The sequence below is a fragment of the Sminthopsis crassicaudata genome, chromosome 1, assembly GCF_048593235.1.
Source record: "Sminthopsis crassicaudata isolate SCR6 chromosome 1, ASM4859323v1, whole genome shotgun sequence".
In the NCBI taxonomy this organism is placed as follows: Eukaryota; Metazoa; Chordata; class Mammalia; order Dasyuromorphia; family Dasyuridae; genus Sminthopsis; species Sminthopsis crassicaudata.
In genome coordinates, this window is record NC_133617.1 from 68,080,864 (window position 1) to 68,105,757 (window position 24,894).

The window sequence follows — 24,894 nt, forward strand, 5'->3', positions numbered from 1 at the left end:
GCCCAGGGTCACACAGCTAGGAAGTGCTAAGTGTCTGAGACCACATTTGAACTCAGGTCCTCCTGACTTCAAGGCTGGTGCTCTGTCTACTGCATCACCTTGAATTATTTTTAATATATTCTGCACATGCCTATCTCTGCACACATTATCTCCCCTGATAATATATAAGCTCTCTGAGGGCAGAGAACTTTCACTTTTGTCTTTATACCTCCAGTATCTAACACAATACCTAGCAAATAGTAGGTGCCTAATAAAAGCTCATTCATTGGGTATTTGGATGTTTTGAGGTGGGAGGGGCTTAGACTTGGTTCTTAGGCTTCTTTTAGCCCTTAAAGTCTTGTGGGAAGGCTATACTGACACCCAAGTTCCCAGTTTCTTTTTTTATTTTTTAATTAATTATTTTATTAAAGCTTTTTATTTTTCAAAACATTTGCATGGATAATGCTTCGACATTAACCCTTGCAAAATCTTGTGTTCTGAGTTTTCCTCCCCTAGATGGCAAGTAGTCCAATATATGTTAAATGTGGTAGAAATATGTTAAATCTAATATATACTTACATATTTGTACAATTATCTTGCTGCACAAGAAAAATCAAATCAAAGGGAAAAAATGAGAAAGAAAATAAAATGCAAGCAAACAACAAAAAGAGTGAAAATGCTATGTTGTGATCCAAGTTACTTAAGTAGCTCCATTCATGCTTTCAACCTTTCTCTCCTACTTGCAGAAATCAACATATGCAATATGTCTTCTGCAGCGTTCCGGCCTTTGCCTAGGCTGTTACTTGTGCATAGAATGCCCTGTGCTTCCCCTGTTGAAACACCTTTCCTCAAGGCTCAGTGCCATCTCAACTCCACCTCCTATCTGACATCTGTGTTCATTTGCCCAGTACTTACAGCTGCCCCTATTTTCCTTGTAATTTATTTGTATTTATCTTGTGTATGCTTTACATTTAATTGTCTGTGTGGATATCATTACTTCCAGTAAAACTAGATGGTCCTCAGAGAACTTCTATGACTCTACGAGGATGAAAATAAAGGGCAGAGTAAGCTCCTTGAAGATTTGGGAGGGGAATTTATTTTTAATTTATTAAATTTATTTATTAAGCATTCACTATATGTTTAGCACTGTGCTATGTACTTCATAAATAATATTTTAATATAATTTAATAATTAATGGGTCCTTATGACATCACTTAGAAGTATGCGCTATTATGATCCCATTTTACAGTTGAGAAGGTTAAACAGAAGTTAAATGATTTATTCAGGGTCACAATAAAGATACCAAGTGTTTGAAGCCAAATTTGAACTCAGGTCTTCAGGCACCAGACCTAGCCTTCCATCCAATGTCGACAGGGGCTTTATCGTTCTCAATTCAACAAACATGTAAATACTTGCTATAGTCAAGATACTGTGCTGGATGCCAGGGATACAGAGACAAAAGCTTCCTACTGAGGTGATAAAGAATATATAAGAACCATGTGAACACAATCCAGTCTTGGGAGGGAGAGGTCACGAAGAGCTGGGAATGGGGTCAAGAAAGGTGGACCATTGGAAGGGAACCAGGAGGAACGTCACTGACAGGTAAGTTACCCGTGAAAGTTGACTAGAATGGAATGGAGTTAATATGGGTCAGTACCAGCAAGGTGAATGGAAGCCAGTATGGTGAGGGTCTTAAGGGTCAAAGAGCAAGAGTGGAGGGATGATGACATCATTAGTTGATTCTTAGAAATATTGTGTGTAGCAGGTGAAGGATGAGGGAGAGACTCAAAGCAGGGAGCCTTGTGAAGGCTTGTTGAGTTGAAGATGATAAAAAGGGCAAGTTTTGGTTGAGTGCAAGGGGAAATATGTTTGTAATCCTTAAAGCTATCCTGAAGGGGAATGGACTGAGCCAGGGTTTTTTAACAGAGAAGAGGTAACAGGACTGGGACTTTTGAGGACCTGAGGGAACTGATTCTATGAGGTGGAAGAAAGGATGGGGTGCAACCTAGGGGCCCAAACTGCCTCCCCCTGCTTGAGGGGGTCCCTGAATCCTCAGCAGGTCCATGTGGGGGGCTCAGAAGGAGGGGCCTTTCCTACTGTTATCCTGTCTCTCCTCAGCTGCGGAAAGGCCATCCCGGGCGCCAAAAGCATGATCCGGCGTCCAGACCAAGATGGTATGGGCGACTTCTGTATCTGGGGCAGGCACCTGTCCATGGGCTACTTGAACAATGAATATAAGACAAAAAAGTTCTTTGACAATAAAGGATGGCTGCTTACTGGAGACATGGGCATCCAAGATCATGAGGGCTACATCCACATCACTGGCAGGACAGAAGGTAACTGAGAGGGACACACATTGGCCCACTTTCTCTCAATAGCCTCTTTCTCCCTTGATGACTTATGGATAAATACAAAAAATAATTTAAGAAAAAACATTTAAGAAGCTCTTTCTGCGGGTCAAGGTGCTCTGCTTAGTGCTGCAGGGGTAGTCTCTGCCCTAAAAGAATTCATATTCTGTGCCTTAAAGGATTTTATATTCTGTGTCCTAAAGGATTTCATCTTCTGTGCCTTAAAGGATTGTATATTCTCTGCCCTAAAGATTTTATATTCTGTGTCCTAAAAGATTTTATATTCTCTGCCCTAAAGGATTTTATATTCTGATTGATAGAAGGGAAGATAGATGGGGAGTGTTGGCCTAGGTGGGCTCTCTTGCTTGGAGAAGTCAAGGAATGATAGGTGAAGTTAACAGAGCAATAGATTGTCCAGGAACAGCAGCACTGACTGGATTACTTTTCCCAAATTAGGGCAGAGGAGTCATTATGATAGAAAGATGGTGGGAATAAGCATATATTATACATACTACATGTCAGGTGCCTTCGCAAATATAATCTCACTCGTTCCTTACAACCACCCTGGGAAGCAGGTGCTAGTATTATCTTCACTTTACAGTTGGGGCAACTGAGGCAAGTTAAAGTTAAAATGACTTGCCCCCAGAGCTACATAACTAGGATGTCTCTTAAGGTTATATTTGCACTCAGGTCTTTATGACTCCAAGCCCAATATTCTATCCTTTTTGCTATTAGTTGCTTCTGTAGCAGCAATCAGCTAGTTTCTGGGTTAGACCAGTTACAAACCCCAGAATCCTGGGAACCCAGGCAGGGGCCAGAGTGTCAGTTTGGAGGTAAACACTAGCTTGTAGGTTCTTCTACTCATAGGATCATAAACTTTGAACTAGGACCTCTGAGATCATCCAGTTTTTATTTTATAAAGCAAGGACTTAGGTGATTTAAGTGGCTTCCTTGAAAGTAATGAACCTCACATAGGCAAATAAGCAAGAGTGAGAGAATTCAAATTCAGATTCTCCAATTTAAGTCCTCGGCTATTTCCATTCTACCTCATCCCAGAATAAGACTTAACAGAGATTTTTAAAGTAGATTTTTAAACCTCATTAGCAGGAACATAGAACATAGGAATTCAAGGGAATAAGGTCCACTAATCTTGCCACCCTTCTCAGGAAATTGCCAGGTGCCAAATGAATAGTTTTGGATCCACTGGCAATTGTTCATTGAAATTGCAAATTAATTATGTAATTGGATTCATCTGCTGCTCAACATGTGATCCAACATTCATTTTTACAAAAAAATTTACAAAATATTGTGGTCCAATATTCATTTTTCCAATAAAAGGAAAGAGACTGCCTAGGACCAAACAGTAGAGTAGAACTTAAAATCTCCTCACTTCCTACTCAGAATGTTCCTCATAGGACTGTGAAAAGGATCATGACAATCCACATTTGCAAAGTATATAATAGATGCTCTATGGAATACTTTCCCCTCCTCACCCTATTTGAAAAGGACTATTTTCATTTTATTGGTAAGGAAGCTGAGACCTGGAGAAACAAAGTGAGTTGTTGCAGCTCGTGTCCAATTAATTGTTGGAACTGGAACTCAACCATAGATTTACTTCTTTAATTCTTTTGGCTCTAAGAGCAGGATTCTATTATTCTACATTACCTTCAGGATGATAATGGCAAAATGGACATGGAAGTACTTTACAAACTGTGAGCTTTGTAAAATGGGACACTGGTCTGCAAGATGTAAAGGGGTTTGTAAAATGTGGATTACTCTGCAAACTGTAAAGTATTCTGAAAACTGTCTAGTACTTTATAATGAGTTTCTGTAAAGCTTGTATATAAAGTTTGACTGTAAAGCATGGGGGGGGATATAAATTATTCCTATCTTGAGGAATATAGTTGCTTTGTTGGCAAAACAAAACATTCCCTTATGTCCTAAAGGCTTTATTTGGGGGGGGGGATTGTTTCAGAAATCATCGTAACCAATCAAGGGGAAAAAATCTTTCCTGGACCAATTGAGAATATGGTGAAAGAATATGTTCCCATCGTCCACTACGCTATGATTGTGGGAAACCAAGCCAAGTTCCTGAGCGCACTGCTGACACTGAAGGTCTTCTGCTTCCATTAACTGGTCCTTAAGGGACACTGGGCGTGTGGGGGGTGGTACCCTCGTTGAGCTCTTCGGTGGGGACAGTCTATCCAGGATGCATGGTCAGCCAAAGCAATGGTGCCTGCCTATGCACCCCGGGGAAGGAACCCCTCCCTAGATGTCTTCCATACACAGACAGCTCCTTCTATACAAGCCTTTCCTCAACCTACTGCTTCCATTTGCTAGTGCTCTTCCTCAAAATTACACACTTTGTGTCTCCTGTATTTTACACAGACATTTTACAACATATGACATGTACACAGTATTTATTGTTGCATTTTGCATCCATTTGCAAGGGGCCACGATGGGCAGCTTTGGGACAGGCCGACTTGTGGAGGTGGCCACCATCCAATGCAGAGCTGTTCCCTCAGCGGCCTAGGCAGCTCTCTGGGAGCGCTGATCTGAAGTGCAGAGGAGGCATTTTCCTCAGCTATACTAACAAAAGCCCTGGTCTGGTCCATTGATATGGGAATCCCCAAATCTCAATGCGGGTTTTGGGCTTCTCTAGCATATTTTTAACGGCTTACACCATCACCACAGAGGCTTCTGGGACACCTGTATTCAGGTTTTGGTTTCCCTTGATGGAGGCTCTTTTTTCTTTGTATCCCCAAATCAGGGCAGTGCATGAAGCATTTAAGACATCTCATCTCCTCACCCCAGGCTTTTCACTAGCTGTCTCCCACATCCCTCTCATGGTTTCTCTGATCTCCTTGGGCAAAAATGCCACCTTCTCCAAGAAGCCTTTCCTAAGAACCCTTCATGCCAGTGATTTTTCTCTGCTACTTTTCCCCAGTTTATCCCGTCTACACCTAGTTTGTACCTAGTTACTGGCATATCACCACACCCATTCAACAAAGCCTCTTTGAAAGCAAAGACTTACTTTTTAGGACCAGAATTTCGGTGGCAGACAGTAGGCAATAATAAATATTTGCTGACTAATGTGCTTAGTGCCAGAGAAAGTGTTCGCTGTGAGTCCAGGAGAAGCGGTTCTTGGGTGGCAGTTTTTTTGAGGGGCCTAGCTGGGTATCTTGACCCACCTCTGGACACAGCAGGCTTTGGGGCAAACCCTTGGAGTCACATCCCAGGGTGAGAGATGGGACACCTTCAATGCCAGTGAGTCGGGGTGATTTCTCTCCCACAGTGTGAGATCAGTCCGGACACTGGCGAGTCTTGCAACGTGCTGACACAAGACGCCATCAATTATTGCCGAAAGCACAACAGTAAGTCTGTCAAAGTGACAGACATCATAGATAACCAAGATCCCATCATCGACGCATTAATACAGAAGGGCATCGATAAAATCAACCAGAAAAGCGACTCTGATTCTCACAAGATCCTCCGATGGAAAATCTTAGAGAAGGATTTCTCAGTTACAGGTGGAGAATTAGGTAGGTAGGGATTGCTGCTCATCCTCCAGAAACCCAGGGTGGGGGTTTTTAGGGTCCTGGATCATCAGTCATAAGGCACCTTAGAACACACATATTAGAGCTAGAAAGGAACTTAGAATTTAAAGTCTCAGGGCCAAATGGGTCTTTAGAACAACTTTCTCTGCCTCCTCTTCCTCCTTTGCCCCACCTTTGTAGTTCTGGGGAAACTGAGGCCAAGGAGTAGACAATATGTTCAATAAACCAGTGTTAGAGCCAGAACTACAAGGCAGAGAGTCCCTTACTCCTGATCTCCATACCTCTTTCTTCCAAACTGTAAGCACTGAAGGTCGGATCAATGCAGGTAGACTTGATTTTTAAAGATTAAGCTGCATTATTGGTATTTTTTCAATACCTTCTTAACTCTGGAAAACCAAGAAAACAAGTCCTAATTTGTAGTATTTAAGATTCTATCATTGAAAATTTAACTATAGGAGCCTTATTCTGCCCTCTACCTCGCTTTTTTAGTAAAGTTGGGCCACTTCCTCAATAAATGTCCCAAGTTTGTTTGTGTGTCGTGTGTGTGTGTGTGTGTGTGTGTGTGTGTGTGGTGTGTGTTATGTGTATGGAGTGAACATGAGAAAAAACCTGTTTGGTCAGAGCTCAGGGTTCAGCAGGTAAATGGGAACAAAGGTAGAGATGAAAAGTGGAAGGAGGGAAGGGCGGGCTTGAAGTCAGAGGACCTAGGCTCATATGCTGTCACTGTCATTTGTATGATGTTAGGCAAGTCACTTAAATTCTCTGGGCTGGTTTCATCAAAGGGAAAGTGAGGGGAAGCCTTTTCAGCTCTAGGTCCATTTATTTACAAATACAAATATCTGTTTAGCTGTCCTAAAAAAAAAAAAAAAAAAAAGTTTTACTTGGTCCTATGTTTAAATAATGGGATGTGTTTAAAAGCATCCCCTGACTGACTGGAGTCCCTCCCTCTGTAAAATAGGAATGGTAACTCTTGGGTTGCTTTCCCCTATATACCAAGGAGAGAGAACTTTGTAAACTGGAAAGAACTCCCATCACATGTAAGCTATGATCCTTCTGAAAGCTTTTCAAGCACAGAAAGGGCAAAAAATAAGACAAACAAAACACCAATCTCCAGCTTCTCTGTTCTCAATGGTTTTCCAAAAACACTGGCAGATGTGCTGTGCAGCAATGTGGGTATCCCCTCTTCTGGTGTCCACATCTTCCCCCACCACCACCATGATTAGGAAGGAGGCAATCCTGAAAGTCTGTCTTTCCATCTCAATCAGTTCTACCTCCCTTTTGGTGCACACCTATTCCTGTAGATGCTACCTCCCAGGTGTCCTGGGTAGCAAGCTGTAGTTTGCTTATATTGCCCAGGTGTCTTTCTGTTGTTCTTGGGTGCCCTGCAGGTGTGATTAATTTGACATCCTGTTGTCCAGGATTTAGTCTTAGGTCACAATTAGAAGAGCAGTAGCAGCAGGAGGCCATACCTCTTTGGCCCTTTCAGGTATATAAAATGTCAAGGAAAGTAATATAAGAATTATCCCCATTTTATATAAAAACTGAGGCTTAAAGAGTTAATTAGAGCCCTGGCATGGCCCTTGGCTTGTGAGAACATCTGTCTTCCTCTCTGAATCCTTTCCCCTTATGTAAACAAGGGGCTTAGATTTGGTCTCTAAGAGCCCTTCCGGGTCTAGATTCTCTGAGAGGAAATTTGAGTGCTCAAGAGCACTCAAATGTCAGAGTTGGAATTCAAAAGTAGGTCTTCTGATCCTAGTTCCTCAAATACACTATGATTTAGGGTGTCTCACTCCTAGGCACTTGAGAGCCAGCACCTGTCCAAGTGGGATCTGCTCATTGTCCTTCTCTCCCTCAGGTCCCACCTTGAAGCTGAGACGGTCGCATGTCATCAGAATGTACCAAACGTTAATCTCCAGTTTCTATATCTAGCTCTTTCTGTGGTCTTGGGTCCAGGTTTCCATGAACTGTGGAAGGCTCTCTCCTTTTTTATCATTCGAATGTGGTTCCATGAAGAATGTGATGATCCTGAAGTTGTCAGTGTTTATAAATCTCTTGGGGAACAGGATTTAAAATAAAATTCTATCTCCCACAGGAGATCAGGAAAGCCCACAGCAGCATTATTCAGTCTCTGTGACCAAAGAAATGGTGAATCATTTACCTAGAAAGTTCCAAAGAATGATGCTCTGTGTGGGATCTCCCCCACCAGGACAGGTCCCCACACTCCAATCTTGTAGAATTCTAATATCCTTCTAAAAATCCTCCTCAGAGGATTTTGCCGCTGTATCACCAGGGCTTCTGATGTTGTGGAGTGCCTGTCAGCGTCTCTCTTGTTACACATCTGCTTATCTCCTTTTAGTCATATCTGCTGTTTTTATAATTTTGCTGAGAGCAATTTTTTCCTGACCCCCTGCATTTTCTGATTCACCTGATACAAGATGATATATCAAAGTAATGAACAAAAAACTGAAGTGTATGTTAATCCGTTTACTGCCATAGAGCAGACTTTAAAGTGTGGAAACTGAAGTCATAAATTCAGAATACTGACATCTCAATTTTCTTTATGGCTTTTCACTACCCTCAGCTCTGGGAATAAGCAGATTTTTAAGTCTCAAACTACAGCACTAGATCATGAGAGCAAATGTCCATTTCCATGCATCTTAATTATAAATCTGCCATAGGGGGATGAATTTTTCAGCCATTAAAACTCTTGAAAAACTGTTACACAATCCGACAATCTCGGAGATCTTCTAGTCCAAGCTGTACTTGGATGAGAGTTCTTCCACAACTGCCAATACATAGTCATTCAGTATGCCTGAAGACCCTCAGTGAGGGCAAATCCAGAATTTAAGTTGTTTCTTAATCTGTAGAGAGCAAAATCTACTTCCTTGCAAATTCTGATCACTGTGATGTGTTGATAGAAAGTATATTCACACTGACAAAATTACATATCTGTGAAGTTTGAGATAATTCCAGCACACAAAGCATGTTTTTTTTTTTTTTTTTTTTTAAGTATCTTTCCTGGAAGAACTCCCATGAAGCAGCAGTTTGGGGGCTCTTCCCTGAGTTAGCATCTCAAAAAAAAAAGGGGGGGGGAGGGAGGAGAAGGGCACTGGAAGAGTGAACCATGAAATAATGGCGAAGAGCTCCAACCATTAATAACTGACCACCATCTTCTTTTGCTGAGGTCTGAGACTGGGGTCAGATAGTATGGATATACTGAGATTAAACACTTACTGGCTTCCAAGCCAATAATCCCTGGGAAGCCTTATGAGATAGTTTCCATTCTTGGAAGCAAAATCAGGGCACAATAAGTCCCTTTTTGTCTCTAAGCCCCAGTTTTCTCATATTAAAGTAATGGGGATGAACTTGTAGGGCCTATAGGATCCTTCCCAATTCCAAATTATTTAAAGCATTTATTATATCTGGTGAGTGATGGAAAAAGTTTGGTTTCTCAAAGCTGATGAAATCCTCTTAATTGCTATCTGACTACCTTTTCCTTAAAGCCAGATCAGATTATCTGGGATATTTTAACAGGTCAGAAGAACTCTGGACACAGAAAACCTACATCTTTCCCAAGCATCTACTAAAAGCTTCTCATGCTATCCTTGGGATGTGATGGAAAGACTTGAGTTAGATGAGCTCCTAGCTAAGGGCATTCCCAAAGCGATGGAATGTCTAGTGCTCAAGAGCAGGATCTATTTTAGGAGGGAATAGTCATACTAACAAAATCCTAGATGCTTTAAAGCCACAGGTTACAAAGGAAGCACCTCATTTCAACATTGTCTTCAGGTGATGGTAGGAAATCCATCCTGGTCCTTACTCCCAGACTGGAAAGAGCTGTCCTAACAAACAATAGCTATAACACACTTAGAGAATGTGCTCAACCACTTTTTTCTTACTTTATGGATAGCAAACATATGCATGGATACTGACCATTAAGTGGTAAAGACAGAATGTTTTGCTTGAATGTATGGAGAGTTAGAAGTAGAACAAGAGGTTGCCAAGTCTTCAAGCAGAAGCCAAGAGCCGCCTTCTGTGGGGATCTGCCCACTGGGCGGGAAGCTGGACTGGATGCCTCAAGATCCCTTGTTCTATAGTTTCATCTTGATTTTCATGGTGCTGATTGTCCCATTTCCTCTTATTCCTGCTCTTCTGCTCAACTAGTTCACAAATTCTCCAAGGAGTTTCTTTTCAAGGATTGTGGGTGAAAGTCAGTCTCATGAGCTAAGATGAGGCCATTTCTTGTACCAATTGATGACTGACACATCAACCCAGTCCTTGCCTTTGGACATTTCCCTGGGTCTCCTGTGCCTTTGTTTTTCTCAGAGCTTCTTTCCTGTCTCCTTCAGCTCAGTCTTTTGTGTTTGAGCACACCAGAAATCAGAATCCAACCCTTGGAAATGAAAGCTGATTGACCTAAACTGCTGGAACCAGGAGAGCCATAAGAGACAGAGGAGGGCCCTTAGGAGTGGGCTGGGCTGGGGCCCAAAACGATCCCTTATATTCTATGCTCCTGGCACTCAGGCTTACTTTATGAGGCAGCCAGGGCCCCATGCCCAAATGCTATGTGATGAAACAGAGATTTAGGTATATAGAATGACTTGTCCTGAGGTTCCATGGTTAGTGTAAGAAAACAGACTAGTTCAAAGCACTGGCACTTTAAATAAGAGTGAGCCCCAGGGAAAACCAGCCCTATCTGATTTAGACTGATTAAAAAGGCTTGGGACCCTAGGGGCTTCAACAAGGGTCCAGCAATCCTGAAACTAAGGAGGCTGTTTCCTCCAGGGCAGTCCCCACTCCCATAGCAGACCTCTAAAGTCTAGATGATGAACCAGAATATTAAAAAACAAAACAAAACAAAAACTAACAATCATCTCTAGACTTTTCCCATCTTACTTTATTTCACTGTTTTCTATAAAACTCCTCTGGAATTTCACAATTTAACAAAAAAAGTTTAAAATCCAGGACACAAACAATCCTGTAACTTATTACAAACATGATTCTCCTCATTTCTTTGATCCAGGAGTCTGTCTCCAGGCAGAAGAACATATTAATTAGTTCAGTGCCAGAGATGTTCTGTTAAAAACCCTCCTGTCATAGAAGGTATTTAATACCTTTGCTTTCGGCATTTTTTTTTTTTTTTTTTTTTGTTCATTCAAAGACACAGCAGAATACAAGGAATTAACACTCAGTTTGAGGCTTACGTACTTACATACTGTTTGTAAGGAGTGCAAAGGCAAGTCCCTCTCTTCTACTCCAGTCTTGCAGAGTCCTCGCCAGCAGAGGCGGGCCCCACAGCAGGCGGGGGTGTATGTGTGAAGGGATGCTCCTGAAACCCTTGCAGGCTTCTGAAGAAGCCCAAGTGTACAGGGAGGCCCCCACAGCCTGCCACATGGAAGGGATACCTGACAAACCTTAACAAGCACAGGGACGTTTTTTCCCTTAGGGGGTTGGGGTGGGGCGAAGGAAAAAAATCTAGGACATTATCCAGCAGAGTGAGTGAGGACAATCCAGCAGGCATTCCCCTGGCAAGAACAAAGGGACCAAGGACTGGGTCCCTGCCCTCACCTCCCTCACTCCTTATGTCCAGGTCTCCTGGAGGGAAGCCAACATTCAGACTAACCAGTGCTTAAGGAATCTGCTCCAGATTCAGGGAATAAACACAGGCTGGGGTCAATGGCCCTCAAACCCCCAAAGTGCCCTTAAAAAAAAATCCTGATGCCACAGATATTACAAGATTGTGGCAAGCTGTAAGGTGACCACTAGCAATTCAGCTGTTGGCTGCCTGTGCTCTCTGCCTGAATACTTTAAGATGGCTGGTTTTGTAGACATTTTTATTGGGGGGAGGAGAGGCTGAGTTTCAAGGCAATTACCAATCTGAGGAATGCTGGGAAATCTACCTCTCAGACCTGTCTGCCCTGAGTGTGGAGTACAGGAGATGTGGTCTGTACTTTCTAGTATTCCCGAGATATGGCTGTCACCACAAGTTAGGACAGAGGGAGGGCAAGAAAGGGGAAGCTTCTATTTTGAGGTCTGAGGTACAGAATCGGTCCTTGAGGGGTAATCTGATTGCAAAAAGCACCCATTAGAATTTCCTTGGGGGCCTCAAATGATGGGAGTTTCCTACTGAAAGCTGCCATCTGGAAGTGCCAGAGGCTACCAAGGAAGGAGAGACTTAGGGTGCTGCCCCCAGAGCCAAAACGACTTGTTTAGGGGAATCCCATCCCCAGTCCAACTGGGGGACAGGGAGGTCCTGGCTGCGAGCAGATGGGATGAGGTCTGTGGGGCCTGAGGGATGCTGCAGGAAGGCCCCCTGCCCCATGGCTCCCAGCAGAGACACAGACCCAAGCGCCAGGCCCCAGGCCTGGAGAGGGCCGCAGAATTTGTTCTACAGCAAGAGGAAAGAGGCGGGCATGCTTTCAGGAGAGCTGGGCTGGGACTAATGCTGAGTTGGTAGAGATCTCTTGTTCTTATGGGGCTTCTATCTAAGCTGGTGCCAGAGCCAGGGGAAGAACTGACCTGGCCATATCTTGGCGATAAAACAAATGAAGAAGAGTGGGGGAGGGAAGGTGGCACACAATGGGCCCCTAGTGAACAGGAAGAGGATCCAGGTGGCCCCACACTAACATGCTCATTATCTATCACCACAGAATAAACAGCTGCGCCAGAGCTGGCAGACAAATGGGAGGAAGCCAGGATGGGGGAGAAGAGAGTCCGGCTGTTAACTGGAGCAGCAGGGAAAGCGACGAGGAGCGCCCCAACCTTCCTGGGGCACCGTCTGTTCCAATCTTGCTTTTCTCCCACCTTATTTGGCAAAAGCTCCATTTTCAAAGTTCAAAGAGTACTAAGCAAAAGGAAGAGCTGAATCCAGGAGACAGCTTTAAGCGCACTGTATTCTGGCTACGGAATAGTTGGTGCTCAGAGACTGCTGCTAGTTTCACTAGGCAGCCATGCGCGCTCGATGTCAGAATGCTCCCTCCCCTCAGCTAGAAACCACGGCTCCTTAGTGTTCACTGGGGCGGAGCCAGAAGGCCTTCAACTTGGCCAGAGCAGGGTGGCGTCCACACCCCAATGTTCCCTTGTTCTGGTTTCCTTGGGCACAGTCAAAAAACTGGTAGGGAAAGGGCTTGGAGTGAGGCAGTGCTGATGGGGAACAACATCCTGGATGACAAGGCCCATTCTGGCCAAAGGAGTCTCACCCTGACTGACTTCTGGATATGGCAACTAAACCAACCCTCCCCACATAATCCCCCAAATCCTTTGTTTTTAGAGTCAAACTTTACTAACTGCCTTCCTCCTCCCATGTGCCATTGAGATTCAGAACAAGAACCAGGTACATACACCCTAAAATCAGAAGCCTGACTCGGCGCTCATACATACATACATACATATATAGAATATATAGAGAATATATACAGCATACAGAGGCTTGGAATCCTAGGACAGTTAAAGCAGACTGGTAGGAGGGAGGCTCTGAGGTTGGCCACCATGCTCATGGCTGAGACACAAGGCATCCTTACCATAGAGCCAGACTGATGCCTTCCCAAGACCTGGGGTAGGGTGGGATGGAATTGGGGGTGGGTGGGAGGGAGAACTTTACTTGTACCAAACTGTTTAGGGAGGGGAAACTAGGCAGGACCAAAGGGTGGGGGGAAGGGGATTAGGATTTCTATTCCACAGGAGCCGACTCAGACGGCTCAGGAAGCCCCAACTGTCAAACCATTGCCCCCAACATGAACAACCCCCCTCTCCTCAGAGCTGAGAAAAGGCAGCTGCTGCTTTGGGGGGGTTGGTCGTGAGGTCAGGTGAAGAAACCGTTTGCTGTGGTGCCAGTCAAGTTCTTCCTGTCTCAAAAGAGAGAGACCCGATGTGTTTCTTGACATAAAAGCAGTTTTCAAAGTAAAACCGAATACGATGACTCTCTGTGGGGGAAGGATGCTCAGCTCCTCTTGCTTTGCTCAGACCTGTGCCCAGGACTCTCCCCGTAACCAAGGGGAGAGGCCTGTTGAGCTGTGCATTCAGAGAGCATGGCTGTTTGCTAAGGCAGTGCTGCGGGTGAATTGAGAGAGTAAGGTCTACTTGTGGGGACTGGTTTCCTGGTACTGGGAGACTGGCCTGACGGTTTCCCAAGGCGCCTGCCATCTGGACCCAGTGTCATGTGGCCCCGGCCTCGAGGTAACTCTGCAGCTTGCGGACGGTGGTCTCATCCAGAGAGAAAAGGTCAAAGTCAAAGGTGGTGTTGGTGACATTAAAGTGTCCGGTCTCCTCGATGAGGTTGACAATCTAAAAGATAGGAGATGGGGAACTTATTTAGGGAACACTAGGTAGAAGGGGGGCCAAGGCCAAAAAAGGATAACCGTTCTCCAGAGGCATCCCCAGGAGGAGGTGTGGGGCAGGGAGAGAACGGGCAGCCATTTTTAATGCTAAGAGCCCTTGGAGTTAGGGGAGAAGACACCCTAGACACCCTGGTCACAGAACCCTAGGATGATGGTCTGGTCCTCAAGTCCAAACATGGAAGTTAAGAAAATAATGTAGCCAAGAGAAACCAAGCATAGGGTCATCTCTGGGTCCTAGCAGTGTGAAGAAATCCTTGTTGGTAAGGGTATCCCCACACTAAATTCCAGTTCTTCAGGAGCCTCTGAAGGGCTTCTCATCTGCTCTGTAACACACAAAACCTACCCTCTGCACGTGTATCAGAGGGGGTGACGTGGTACACAAAGTTACACCTCAGGGATAATTAGAGGTACCCCACATCTACAGGGCAGAGAAGGGCCCAAGCCAGCTCCTCATGTGCCATCCTAGGATCCAATCATCACGCCCAGGAACACCATCTACCTCTTCTTGATGGCTAGACTCTGGTTTTGGAGGTGAAGTCTCACTACCCCCAAAGAATCTAGACCAAAGGGACCATAAAGAAAGGTAATGACTGATACCTGCTGCAGTACATTGCGTTCACGAAGGGCCATGAGCCGCCGGTGAAGCTCCACCAACTCATCCGTGTAGGCCTGCAGTGGGAGACATGGGTAACGTAAGCCTTTACTCAGGCTACTTCCCCTTCTGCCCTGCAGCTGACCACCCGAGAAGCAATGAAACTAAAGGGGAATTCTCTCTAGGACCATCCAAAGGCAAAAAGGAAGTGAGTTCCTGACTCACACCTGGGATCTGTCAGAGAAAAGTAGCTGCTCACTAAGTTGGGAAGTTCAAATGAAGTCATGTAAAAGCCCAGGAAGGGCAACTTCAGATTATAGAAACTCAAAGGTTCCACTTAACTGTCTTCCCTTCTGGAAATCTGTTCTGGGCCAGGAATCTGTGAAAGACCAAATGAATCAGCTCCACTGATGACTTGCCAATGAAGAAAAGTGAGGAGGATAAAAGATCCTGTCCCTAACATTGTCATCTGGGACAGACATTTAAAATCCAGGGAAGTGGAAGGAAAGCTGTGACACGGAATCTTTCTAGCCACCTTGCAGTTTTCAGATAAATGTCCCAGGCCCTCTGGCTCTTTGCATGACATTTTCTATATGACCCAGACTCAATCCCAGTTCACCTTGTCATATGTCCCCTTCTTTAGAATTTTTTCTGGTTTACTGCAGGATTCTGGACTCTTCCTTCCAGATGCCTAAAGGATTTAAAAAAGAAAAAAAATTTCAGCTTCATTAAGTTTCAGGTAATATATCCAAAAGCTGGAGAATGTCTTAGTATATGATAGTATGAGAACAGTTATATTAAGGCATTATTAATATTTTGGAGGTTGAGGGGGTGGGCTGAAGTGAATTTTCCAGAGTCACACAGCTGGTAAGCCTCTGAGGCTGGATTTGAACTCAGGTCCTTCTGACTCCAGGTCACTATTAATACTACTGTACTAAGAATGACACATATGAAAACTACAAAAGAATGCTGGGAAAACTACGGCAGAATGAATCCAGCAGCACTAGGATGCTAACAAAGCTAGATAAACATGTTAGTCCATTCCTTTAGTTTCCTTTCTCAAGTCTATCTCCAATTCAACTGAATCTCCCCAATTACTAAAGTGATTTTTATTTTTTTTTAAAGCAAAGGTCTGATGAAATTACTCTGTACTCTCCCAGTTCACATACGCCACAGCTCCCTCTAGAACCTCTTGGATCAAGTATAGGAATCCCCAAAGTCTAAGTGCAACTTTAAGCTTCAATCTTATTCAGTAATAATATAAACTTCTTTGGCATTTAGAACTCTTTACAATCTGTCCCCCCTGTTCTGGATTCTGGCCAGCCACACTGGATCCTGTGTTTCGCTCTGAGTCTTGGCACTGGCTGTCTCCAGGAATGGGATCTTTGTCCTGCTCATCTCTCTCCCTCTGAGAACCCTTGGCTGCTGTTTATCCTCAGCTCAGATCAGCTTTGGCAAGAGGCCTTTTGCTTCTAAGGTTCCTGTAACCATTCTGGAGGTACATATTTATGCCCATGTTAATTTCTCTCATTAGAATGTACATTACTTCAGGGCAGAGTCCTGCCTTATCCTCAGCGAGGTGTTTCTACCAGTGTGGCCTAAGAAGGCATTGATGTTTCTGAACCCTTTGCTCCTAGGAAGTTTGAAATCCACTAAAATCTCCCAATCTTTTTCTATGAACTATGGACTAATCAATGTCTCCCCAATTCTAGTCTTGGAATCACATTTCCAAGGAAAAAATTTTGGTAAGGTATTTTTCAAAGAAGTCAAACTCCTTTACCTCATTATCTTCAGGTATATGAGGCTCATTAAGCTGTGACTAAATGCCTTGCTAAAGAGAACCCTGAAATTTTGTTGTACAGGGGCTCTGCAATGCTGGGACACCATAAGAATAAATCCACACTGATCACAAGCTCATCTAGATCTTAAGACTTAAATGCCTAGAAACATCTAAGTAAGCCCATCTATCATAGGTCTTTTTTCCTGAAGAAAATGCTATTGGGAATGGATGTAAAGGGCAGGGCTGAAAAGAGGAATGGTTTAGTGCATATGTGCCTCTCTGCTCTCAAATACCTTGCTGTTGGCCGGAGGCATTTTCTGAGCAGGAGGGGGCTCTCGACTGGGCAGGCAAGAGTCTGCACTGTTGTCACTGTCACTGTCACTGAAACTCAACCTGAAAACAAGAGAGAAGGAGAGTGTGTACAGGTAAGCAATCTATTTGCATGTTCTTGTACCTTGGCAGAGCCTCAGTGTATTTTACATGACAGTGTTCCTATGCCAAGAGATAGGGCTCTACTGAGACTGCTTCACATTCAGAGGCCTCTGTGACCAATTGCTGGCTCAGTACTTCTAGGGAGACCTCTTCAAATACAGTTGGAGTCGTAAGGTCTGAGAATTACCAAACCAAGGAAATTAAATTCTTCCCCATTCCCAGGGCCCACAATGATTTTATAAACTGGCAGCTCACAAAATGACAACTGGGGCTCCAGCTTCACCTCATGGGCTGAAAGAAACTGTGTCCTTAAGCTATTTTTTTCTAAGTGGAATGCCCTTGCTTTTCCTCTTTACTTGATGAATTCTTACCCATTCTTTTAAGGCTGAATAAAACACAACTTCCATCATGATGTCCTTCCTGATATCAGCTTCCTGGAAGCTGATAAATCCTACTCCTCAGAAGTCTGTTTGTTCTCAGACCTGTCTAATGCACTAATTTTGTAATACTGTATGTTATCTTATCCTTTCTTCCTACTAGATCATGAAATTAGGGACTTCTTAGTTAACTTTTGCCTCTCCCTGGTATCCTGTCACAAAATTCTGAGTAGATACCAGGGAGAGACAAAAGTTAACTAAGAAGTCCCTAATTTTCTTGTTAGGGAATCAGGTCCAAAAGGGATTTTGCAAACCAGAGTGCTTTTGCACAAAAGTCACATAGGTGAACTACCCTAAAAGCCAATATTAGACTGAAGTGGATGCTATCTCTCAAGTGAGTAAACAGCCAAACAAACCAGTGGTACAGTATAGAGCCTGGATATTAATGACTCACAGTAAAGATATGAGCAGCCTGCTATAGTTTTTGACCAATCAGAACAGTATTCAAAAATAACAACTTCAGAGAGGGCTCAGTTGCCAATCCTCGGAACAGACGTATCAGACTGAGAAACTAGCAATTTTCTCTCTGACTGCTTAGGATCACAGGGCTGGGGGGAATACTGCAGAACATTTAAGCCATTTAACAGAAGAGGAAACCAAGGCCCAAAGAGGAGGCACAGTAAATAGCAGAGCTCAAGATTAAAAAACTCAAATACTTTAATCCCTCAATCCAAGGCCTTTCCCTTGATCATCAAGCTATCTTCTTCAAGGGCAGAGTGTAAAGATTAGGAAGATAGCACTTGGAAATGTTTTGTGCTTTGAAATTTAAGAAAGTTTATCTTTTGAATCTTGGGGCCTCAATGACAAAACCCTCATATCACATAAAACCTACTCCAAAGCTAGATCTTTCTTTATCTTGGCTCTGGTCTCAATGAAGGGAGTTAGATGTACATCCCATTACTGATTAAAAGAACCAAAAGCTTCTAGACCATGCACTGCAACTGATTCCAAGTGAAGATTCCTTTCAGCTCTAACATTCTATGCTATATATCTTCCAGCTTTTATGTTTTGTCTCCATTTTCCTTCCAACTCTAACATTTTATGCTCTAAGTTCCTTCTTAGCTTTTGCATTTTATCTTTTAAGGTTCCTCCCAGATAGAGTATCACCTGCCATAAATGCAAGGCCAAAGGGAAAGATTCTCCATTGTTGCCTGCAGGATGATTCTAACTCTAGAGCATGGATAGGAAGAGGATGCTCTTAGAAGTTATCTATCACCTGGAATCTCTGCCTGGATTCGTTTTGACAGCAGCCTCCTCACCAGAAGAAGAATCATCTTCATCTGATTCCTCTGATTGCAGATCTTCCACCATAGAACGCAGAGGGCCTAAGTTTTCAGGGGGGGATGAGAAAAGACAACAGTAAATAGAAAAAACCAGAAAATCTCTACCACATAGTCAAAAGAATCTCTGACAGTGCAATAGATATTCAACAGTCCATAAAAATCCCATTTCCAAATTGCTTTATTGAGATAAAGATAGAGATATTAGGCCAGAAGAGACCAAATGGACTCTCACATTCTTTTTTTTTTTTTTTAAGCTGCAGGACAGTTTGATTTAAAAAAAAAAAAAAAAAGAATATATTTGGTCCCTCATTTTGAAAGCTGGGCCTCCTCAACTCCAGTTCCATTCAAGAATCCCTTTTCTACCTTTCTGACTACAAACTGAAATTTTTGGGTCAAGTCAGAGCCTAGACCCACGATGACACATTGGTTCCACAGTTTGGAAGAATAATAAGAAAGCATAGCTGTAGCATTCAGAGCAGAGATACCACCAATGTGTGCCAAGAGGTTGAGAGAAATGGCAAGCTTTACACTCCCCTCCCTGCTTCTTCTTCCTCCCAACCCCTCCCCCAGCAAAAGACAATACTAGAGGGAACAGATAAGCAATGCATCTCAGAGCCTATCCTGCAGTGCTCTCATTCTGGGGCAACTTCCTCACTCTGATGAAAATTGGTATGGGACTTTTGACTTGGGTCTCTATTTACTCCACTCAGTGATCCCATCCCCTCCCAGTCAAGCATCAAATCTTCAGAGAGGCTAACAGTTCCCCATTCCCTACAAACTGCACCTGGCTTATATTCATGTTTCCATAGCAACAGAGGGACATGAAGCCCCCTTTTACTTGGGTCACATGGTACTGTTTCAGTCTATCAAAGATAGTTGGATTAGATGGTCTCTAAGGTTCCCTCCATCTGGAAAATTCTACGATTTGATGTCTCTCTCTAACCCCTAATACAAAAATCTGTCAGATTCCTAATCTAATAATTACTTTCAGCAGCATAAGTAATAGAAATGCAAATGGAATCCTGAAATCCAGGGAAGAGAAATCCCTAGTCAAACCCATTAGAAAGAGGAGCTTGTCTAATTAGACCTGGAGGTTCAGTCAAGAGGCTGACCAGATAAATGGATTAACTCCCAGCTTTAAAACTTTATGATGAATGGACCTCTAATACCTGATGATGTAAGGGAGCCTAGCAATCAAGAAGTGGGGACATGTCAGGACGACAACATCCCAAGCTACAAGCTCCGCATTACATACTGGTTTATCTTGAGGCAATATTCTAGGCAACTTATCACTTTTTGAACAAACTCTCAGCTTTGACTTTGACATGGGTTATTATTCTATCCTTTTTTTCTCTTTCCCCTTCCTTGAGATAATAAGCAATTTGATATAGCTTAAAAATGTGTGATCATGTAAAATATATTTCCATATTAATAATTTTGTGAAGAAAATAGAGTATTGTTTCCAACTAGCATCTTTTAAAGATAAATTCCATTTTCTTGTATTATGAATTTAATGAGCCTTGAGGGAAGGCAGAATCATCAGAAAATAAATGATAACTTTACATGTAAGCATTATTATGCAAATGTCTTAAAGAGAAGTAAACGTTTTCTCCAAATCACCAAACTATTCAAAGTAAAATCTAGATTATTTCAAAATTGAATTACTAGTGTATGCTGACAAGAGCTTTAGGCAAGCAAGAGGGCAAATGGCTAGACAATATACTTAGGCTGAACACTGACAAGCCCAAAGACAAGAGTTTGGTCCTGGAGGCTCAATGGGAGGGGCATATGGCAGAGCTGACCTTGGATAGCAAAAGAACTAATAATGGAACTGACGAAAAAAACAGGATTCTAGCTCACATCTGGCAACTGGCCCAGGTACAACCAGAAGCATCAATTCAATAGGCCTCCATGTGTTACTGCTCCTATAGCCCAAGCTGGAGAAAGAAACACTTGTCCTCCACTCTGGGTGGTTCCACCTTACTGTTCTTAGCAAAAACATAAAATACAAAGTCATCATGCATTTTTAAGACATTTGCTTTACTTCCAGCCATTCCTAGAGCTGCCCTCTTGCACAATTCAGTTTACAAAGTTCAATGTGGACACAACCCATAGGAAAAATAAATCTGTTGGCAGGTTAGTCACTGGGGCTCAGCCTTCCTTCTTGAAACTTTGCCTACTACCTACCATTGGTACATTAAAAACTACCTACCATTGGTACATTAAAAACACTCCCCCCCCTTATGGCTTTGGTAATGTATTTCCCTAGTGGGATATTTTTTGCCTTTGAACACTGAATCATTCTTTGTATTTGCCTGGGGACTTTTAGTTCATTCAAAGAGAACAGCTATTTTAAAACACACACACAAAGTGAATGACAGCTGACCCACTTGAGCAATGTGTAAGACTGTACCTCCCACATGTAATGCTTTAGTAATTAATTTTGTAAGGTTACTTCCTGCCCAATCTTTGTTTGAGTACCAAAACACAACTCTCTTGTCCTTTCCCAACTGGCCCTCTGCTGTGACCAAATTGGGAGGAAAGGGTTTCCCCATGCTCTAGCCCCAAGAAGTAAACTTTGGATTTCAAGAACTCTTAAAAGCAAACATAATCACATCTACCAATATTCCTTTCTTGTAACAGACCTTGACTGTGGTTCTGAGATGGCTCAAAATCCGAATCTGAACTGGAATCCGAACTGGAGCTGGAGTTGGAAGGGCTGGACTGGACAGACTTCACCCCCCATAAAAAGGAAAAAAAAAAAGGAAAAAGAATCTTAATCTTTCAATCCACAGCAGATCTGGGAAACAATTGGAGTATATCTAATAGTACAGATACTTGGGCAAAACTGCTTCAAGGTTAAGAAAAGTTAGAGACCTATGCTCCCCAGAAAGGATGGAAACTGGCATTCCCATCCCACCCTTCTGAAAGCAAGCAACCAAAAGTGCTCTGACATCATTGTCCTCGGCTAAGAAATCTCTGCCCTATGGACTTTGGAGCAGTGCAAACTGTTTGATCCTGGGCAAGTCACTTCCCCATTCTGGGTCCTATTTCACCAAATTAAAAAATCTTTTATGAAGTTTTTGTGTGTACACGCATAGCACCATGATACTAGGAAACAAGGTTAAAATAAGACAATTAATAGTTACATGATCCTGGAATAATTTCTCTGAGCCTCAGTCCTCATCTATAAAATAGAGACAATAACTGCACTCACATCATGAAGTAGTTGTGAGAATCAAATGAAATAAAGTAAATGGAGTGCTTTGGGAATCTTAAAATGATATGTAAATGTGAATTTTTATTAAAATACAAAAAACTTATAGATATACCACCTACACAAAGGCAAAATGTGATAAGAGACTGGAGGGAAGATGGAGACTGCTTTTAGTTTTTCAGTTGGCTCAGAGCCCGATGGAAGGAATGATACACAGGATCATAGATTTAGAGCTAGAAGGGATCTCAGAACTTAAATAGCCCAATCCTCTTCACCTAGAGATGAAGAAAGAGAATACAACAAAGTTGGGAGTTGGACCTAGCCCTAGAGCTCCAGACCAGTGCTTTTTCCAGGGAAGCATGGCAACTGAGATGGCAGGGCTCGAAGGATTTCAACAGAAAGAGGTAATGGCAGTGAGACCTTTTGCAGACGTAAGGAAAAACACATGCAAAGGTCCATAGGTTGGCAAGAGTGCGATGGGAAGTGGTGCCAGTGAATGACTGATTTGGTTGAAATATGGAATATGCAAAAAGGAGCAAGTGGCTTCCACAAGCCTGGCCACTTTCTTCTGCCACCTACGACAAGGGCTTTAGCAAAGGATGCCAAATCTACTGATGCGGACAAATTCTTGACAACCCAACTGAGGTCCATGTGCCCAACAACTACCATCGATCAAAGGCTGAGGCTCTAGGTTCTGACTAGTTGGGTGGCCCCCAACACCCACAATGTTCATGACCTTCCCTGATCTATAAGGGACAGACACTGGAATCCATTTCAGTCACTATCTGATAAAGGCATTACTTTCTATGTCAGTGAAAATAGCATTTTATCCCAGACAAGACCATGACTACAAGTTGACCACCAGATGTCAGTAAGCATCTCTCAGATGGTTTTCAGAGCTCTCTTCCTAAGAATAAATTCTGAGCCCTCAAGTAAGAATATAAGGAAAGGTCCCCACCCCTTAGTGAACTGAAAAGCAGGATAAGGGTTTTCAGGGTAAAGGAGCTCCTTCAATTCAGTATCTCCATTTGCAGTGAGGGTCCAAGTTTAAGGAAGACTTCAAACAAAGGTACGTCATAAGCTATCTATCACAAGATAGCAGAATAAAACCTGAATAATGAATTATCATCTAGTGTTGACATAACAGCTATTTTGAAATCTTGAGCACAAAGGCCCCGGAGAAGGATCTGCTCAGCATCTATTCTTTGTGGACACTCAAAGATTATTGACAGTGGCTGAATGGTAACATTTACTAGTTCTTTCATTACCTAAAAAGTAACCACAATTCATCAAAGGGTTGCTGGATTCTGTCTTATCATAGGATCAACTCCCTATTAGTTTTATCCAGCACATTCCAGTCCAAAGATCTTTGTCCTTGGCAAAGAAAAAAAGCAAAATAAGCTCTATATTCTTTCCATCCTTCCAGTCCTCCTTTGAAGCAGTGCTAACCCTTCTTTGATTCCCATTTCCTAATGCAGTTAGAAAAAAATGCCCTGACAATTGTTGACTTCAGCTTTCCTGGACAGTCTTTACTCATTTTGAGCTTCCATATTTTTGATACTGTTTTTAAAGAACTATGATACCTGTCAGATTGGCTAAGATGACAGGAAAAGATAATGTCGAATGTTGGAGGGGATGTGGGAAAACTGGGACACTAATACATTGTTGGTGGACCTGTAAATGGATCCAACCATTCTGGAGAGGAGTTTGGAACTCTGCTCAAAAAGTTGTCAAAATGTGCATAGCCTTTGATCCAGCAGTGTTCTCTACTGGGCTTATATCCCAAAGTCATCTGAAAGGAGGGAAATGGATCACATGTGCAAAAATGTTTGTGGCAGCCCTTTTTGTAGTGGCTAGAAACTGGAAATTGAGTGGACACATCAAATGAAGAATAGCTGAATAAATTATGATATATGAATGCTATGAAATAGCATTGTTCTATAAGAAATGACCAGCAGGATGATTTCAGAGAGACTTGGAGAGACCTACATGAACTGGTGCTGAGTGAAATGAGCAGAACTAGGAGATCATTGTACATGGCAACAACAAAATTATACTACCATCAATTCTGATGGATGTGACTCTCTTCAATACTGAGATGATTCAAACCAGTTCCACTTGTGCAGTGATGAAGAGAGCCATCTACACCCAGAGAGAAAACCATGGGAACAGAGTGTGAACCACAACACAGCATTCTTACTTTCTGTTGTCATTTGCTTGCATTTTGTTTTCTTTCTCAGTTTTTCTTTTTCTTCCTTCTTGATCTGATTTTTCTTGTGCAACAAGATAACTATATATATATGTATACATAAATTGGATCTAACAAATTACAACATATTTAACATGTATTGGACTACTTGCTATCTAGGGGAAGGGGTGGAGGGAAGGAGGGGAAAATTTGGAACAAAAGGTTATGCAAGGGACAATGTTGGAAAAATTACCCATGCATATGCTTTGTAAATAAAAAGCTTTAATAATGATAATTTTTTTAAAAGAAGAATAAAAAAATGATACTTTTTTATTGCCATACTATTTCTACTGTTACCAGTCCTTGCATCTATTTTCTGCACATCTTTAAAATTTTAAATGACTGACTTGGGACACGTAAGGGACTTGGTCCTATAAAACCAAATTTAGTGACCTGGATAGGCCCACATCTACATTTTCCAGGGCAGTAGCCTAAAATTCAATAAAGCAGAACATGTCCTGAAAGATACTGACAAACAGGTCCTGATACTTGGTGGTCATAAGGCCTTCTAGAATTTGGTAAACTAACTGCCCATCACCCTAAATATCTTGAAGAACAGAAAGGCAGTTTAACAGCGCACACAGGCTCCTCTCTTGACAGTCAAGTATATTCATTCCTGCTAAGAATATCTTTTCTCTACTGATCACAACGGATTATTAAATGAATCTCAGAGTTGCAAAAAAAA

At 42.6% G+C, this 24,894-nt stretch overlaps 2 protein-coding genes across 5 annotated transcripts in view; one reads left to right on the plus strand and one right to left on the minus strand.

Annotated features, from left to right (window-relative positions):
- Positions 1 to 7,988, plus strand: part of LOC141565733 (long-chain-fatty-acid--CoA ligase ACSBG2-like) — a 72,585-nt gene extending 64,597 nt beyond the window's left edge. For both annotated transcript variants that reach the window (XM_074309236.1, XM_074309227.1), the window contains 4 exons: positions 2,098 to 2,315; positions 4,303 to 4,442; positions 5,623 to 5,869; positions 7,740 to 7,988. In XM_074309236.1, coding sequence (XP_074165337.1) covers positions 2,098 to 2,315; positions 4,303 to 4,442; positions 5,623 to 5,869; positions 7,740 to 7,813 — 679 coding nt within the window. In that variant the 3' untranslated portion in view covers positions 7,814 to 7,988. The remainder of the gene's footprint in view (positions 1 to 2,097; positions 2,316 to 4,302; positions 4,443 to 5,622; positions 5,870 to 7,739) is intronic.
- Positions 7,989 to 10,759: 2,771 nt separating this feature from the next.
- Positions 10,760 to 24,894, minus strand: part of MLLT1 (MLLT1 super elongation complex subunit) — an 86,368-nt gene continuing 72,233 nt past the window's right edge. For 2 of the 3 annotated variants that reach the window (XM_074309268.1, XM_074309249.1), the window contains 6 exons: positions 21,390 to 21,485; positions 18,678 to 18,786; positions 16,886 to 16,985; positions 15,432 to 15,503; positions 14,818 to 14,889; positions 10,760 to 14,167 (listed from right to left, as the gene is read on the minus strand). In XM_074309268.1, the coding sequence (XP_074165369.1) occupies positions 14,039 to 14,167; positions 14,818 to 14,889; positions 15,432 to 15,503; positions 16,886 to 16,985; positions 18,678 to 18,786; positions 21,390 to 21,485 (578 nt within the window). In that variant the 3' untranslated portion in view covers positions 10,760 to 14,038. The remainder of the gene's footprint in view (positions 14,168 to 14,817; positions 14,890 to 15,431; positions 15,504 to 16,885; positions 16,986 to 18,677; positions 18,787 to 21,389; positions 21,486 to 24,894) is intronic. The other variant, XM_074309259.1, reaches the window with a different exon arrangement.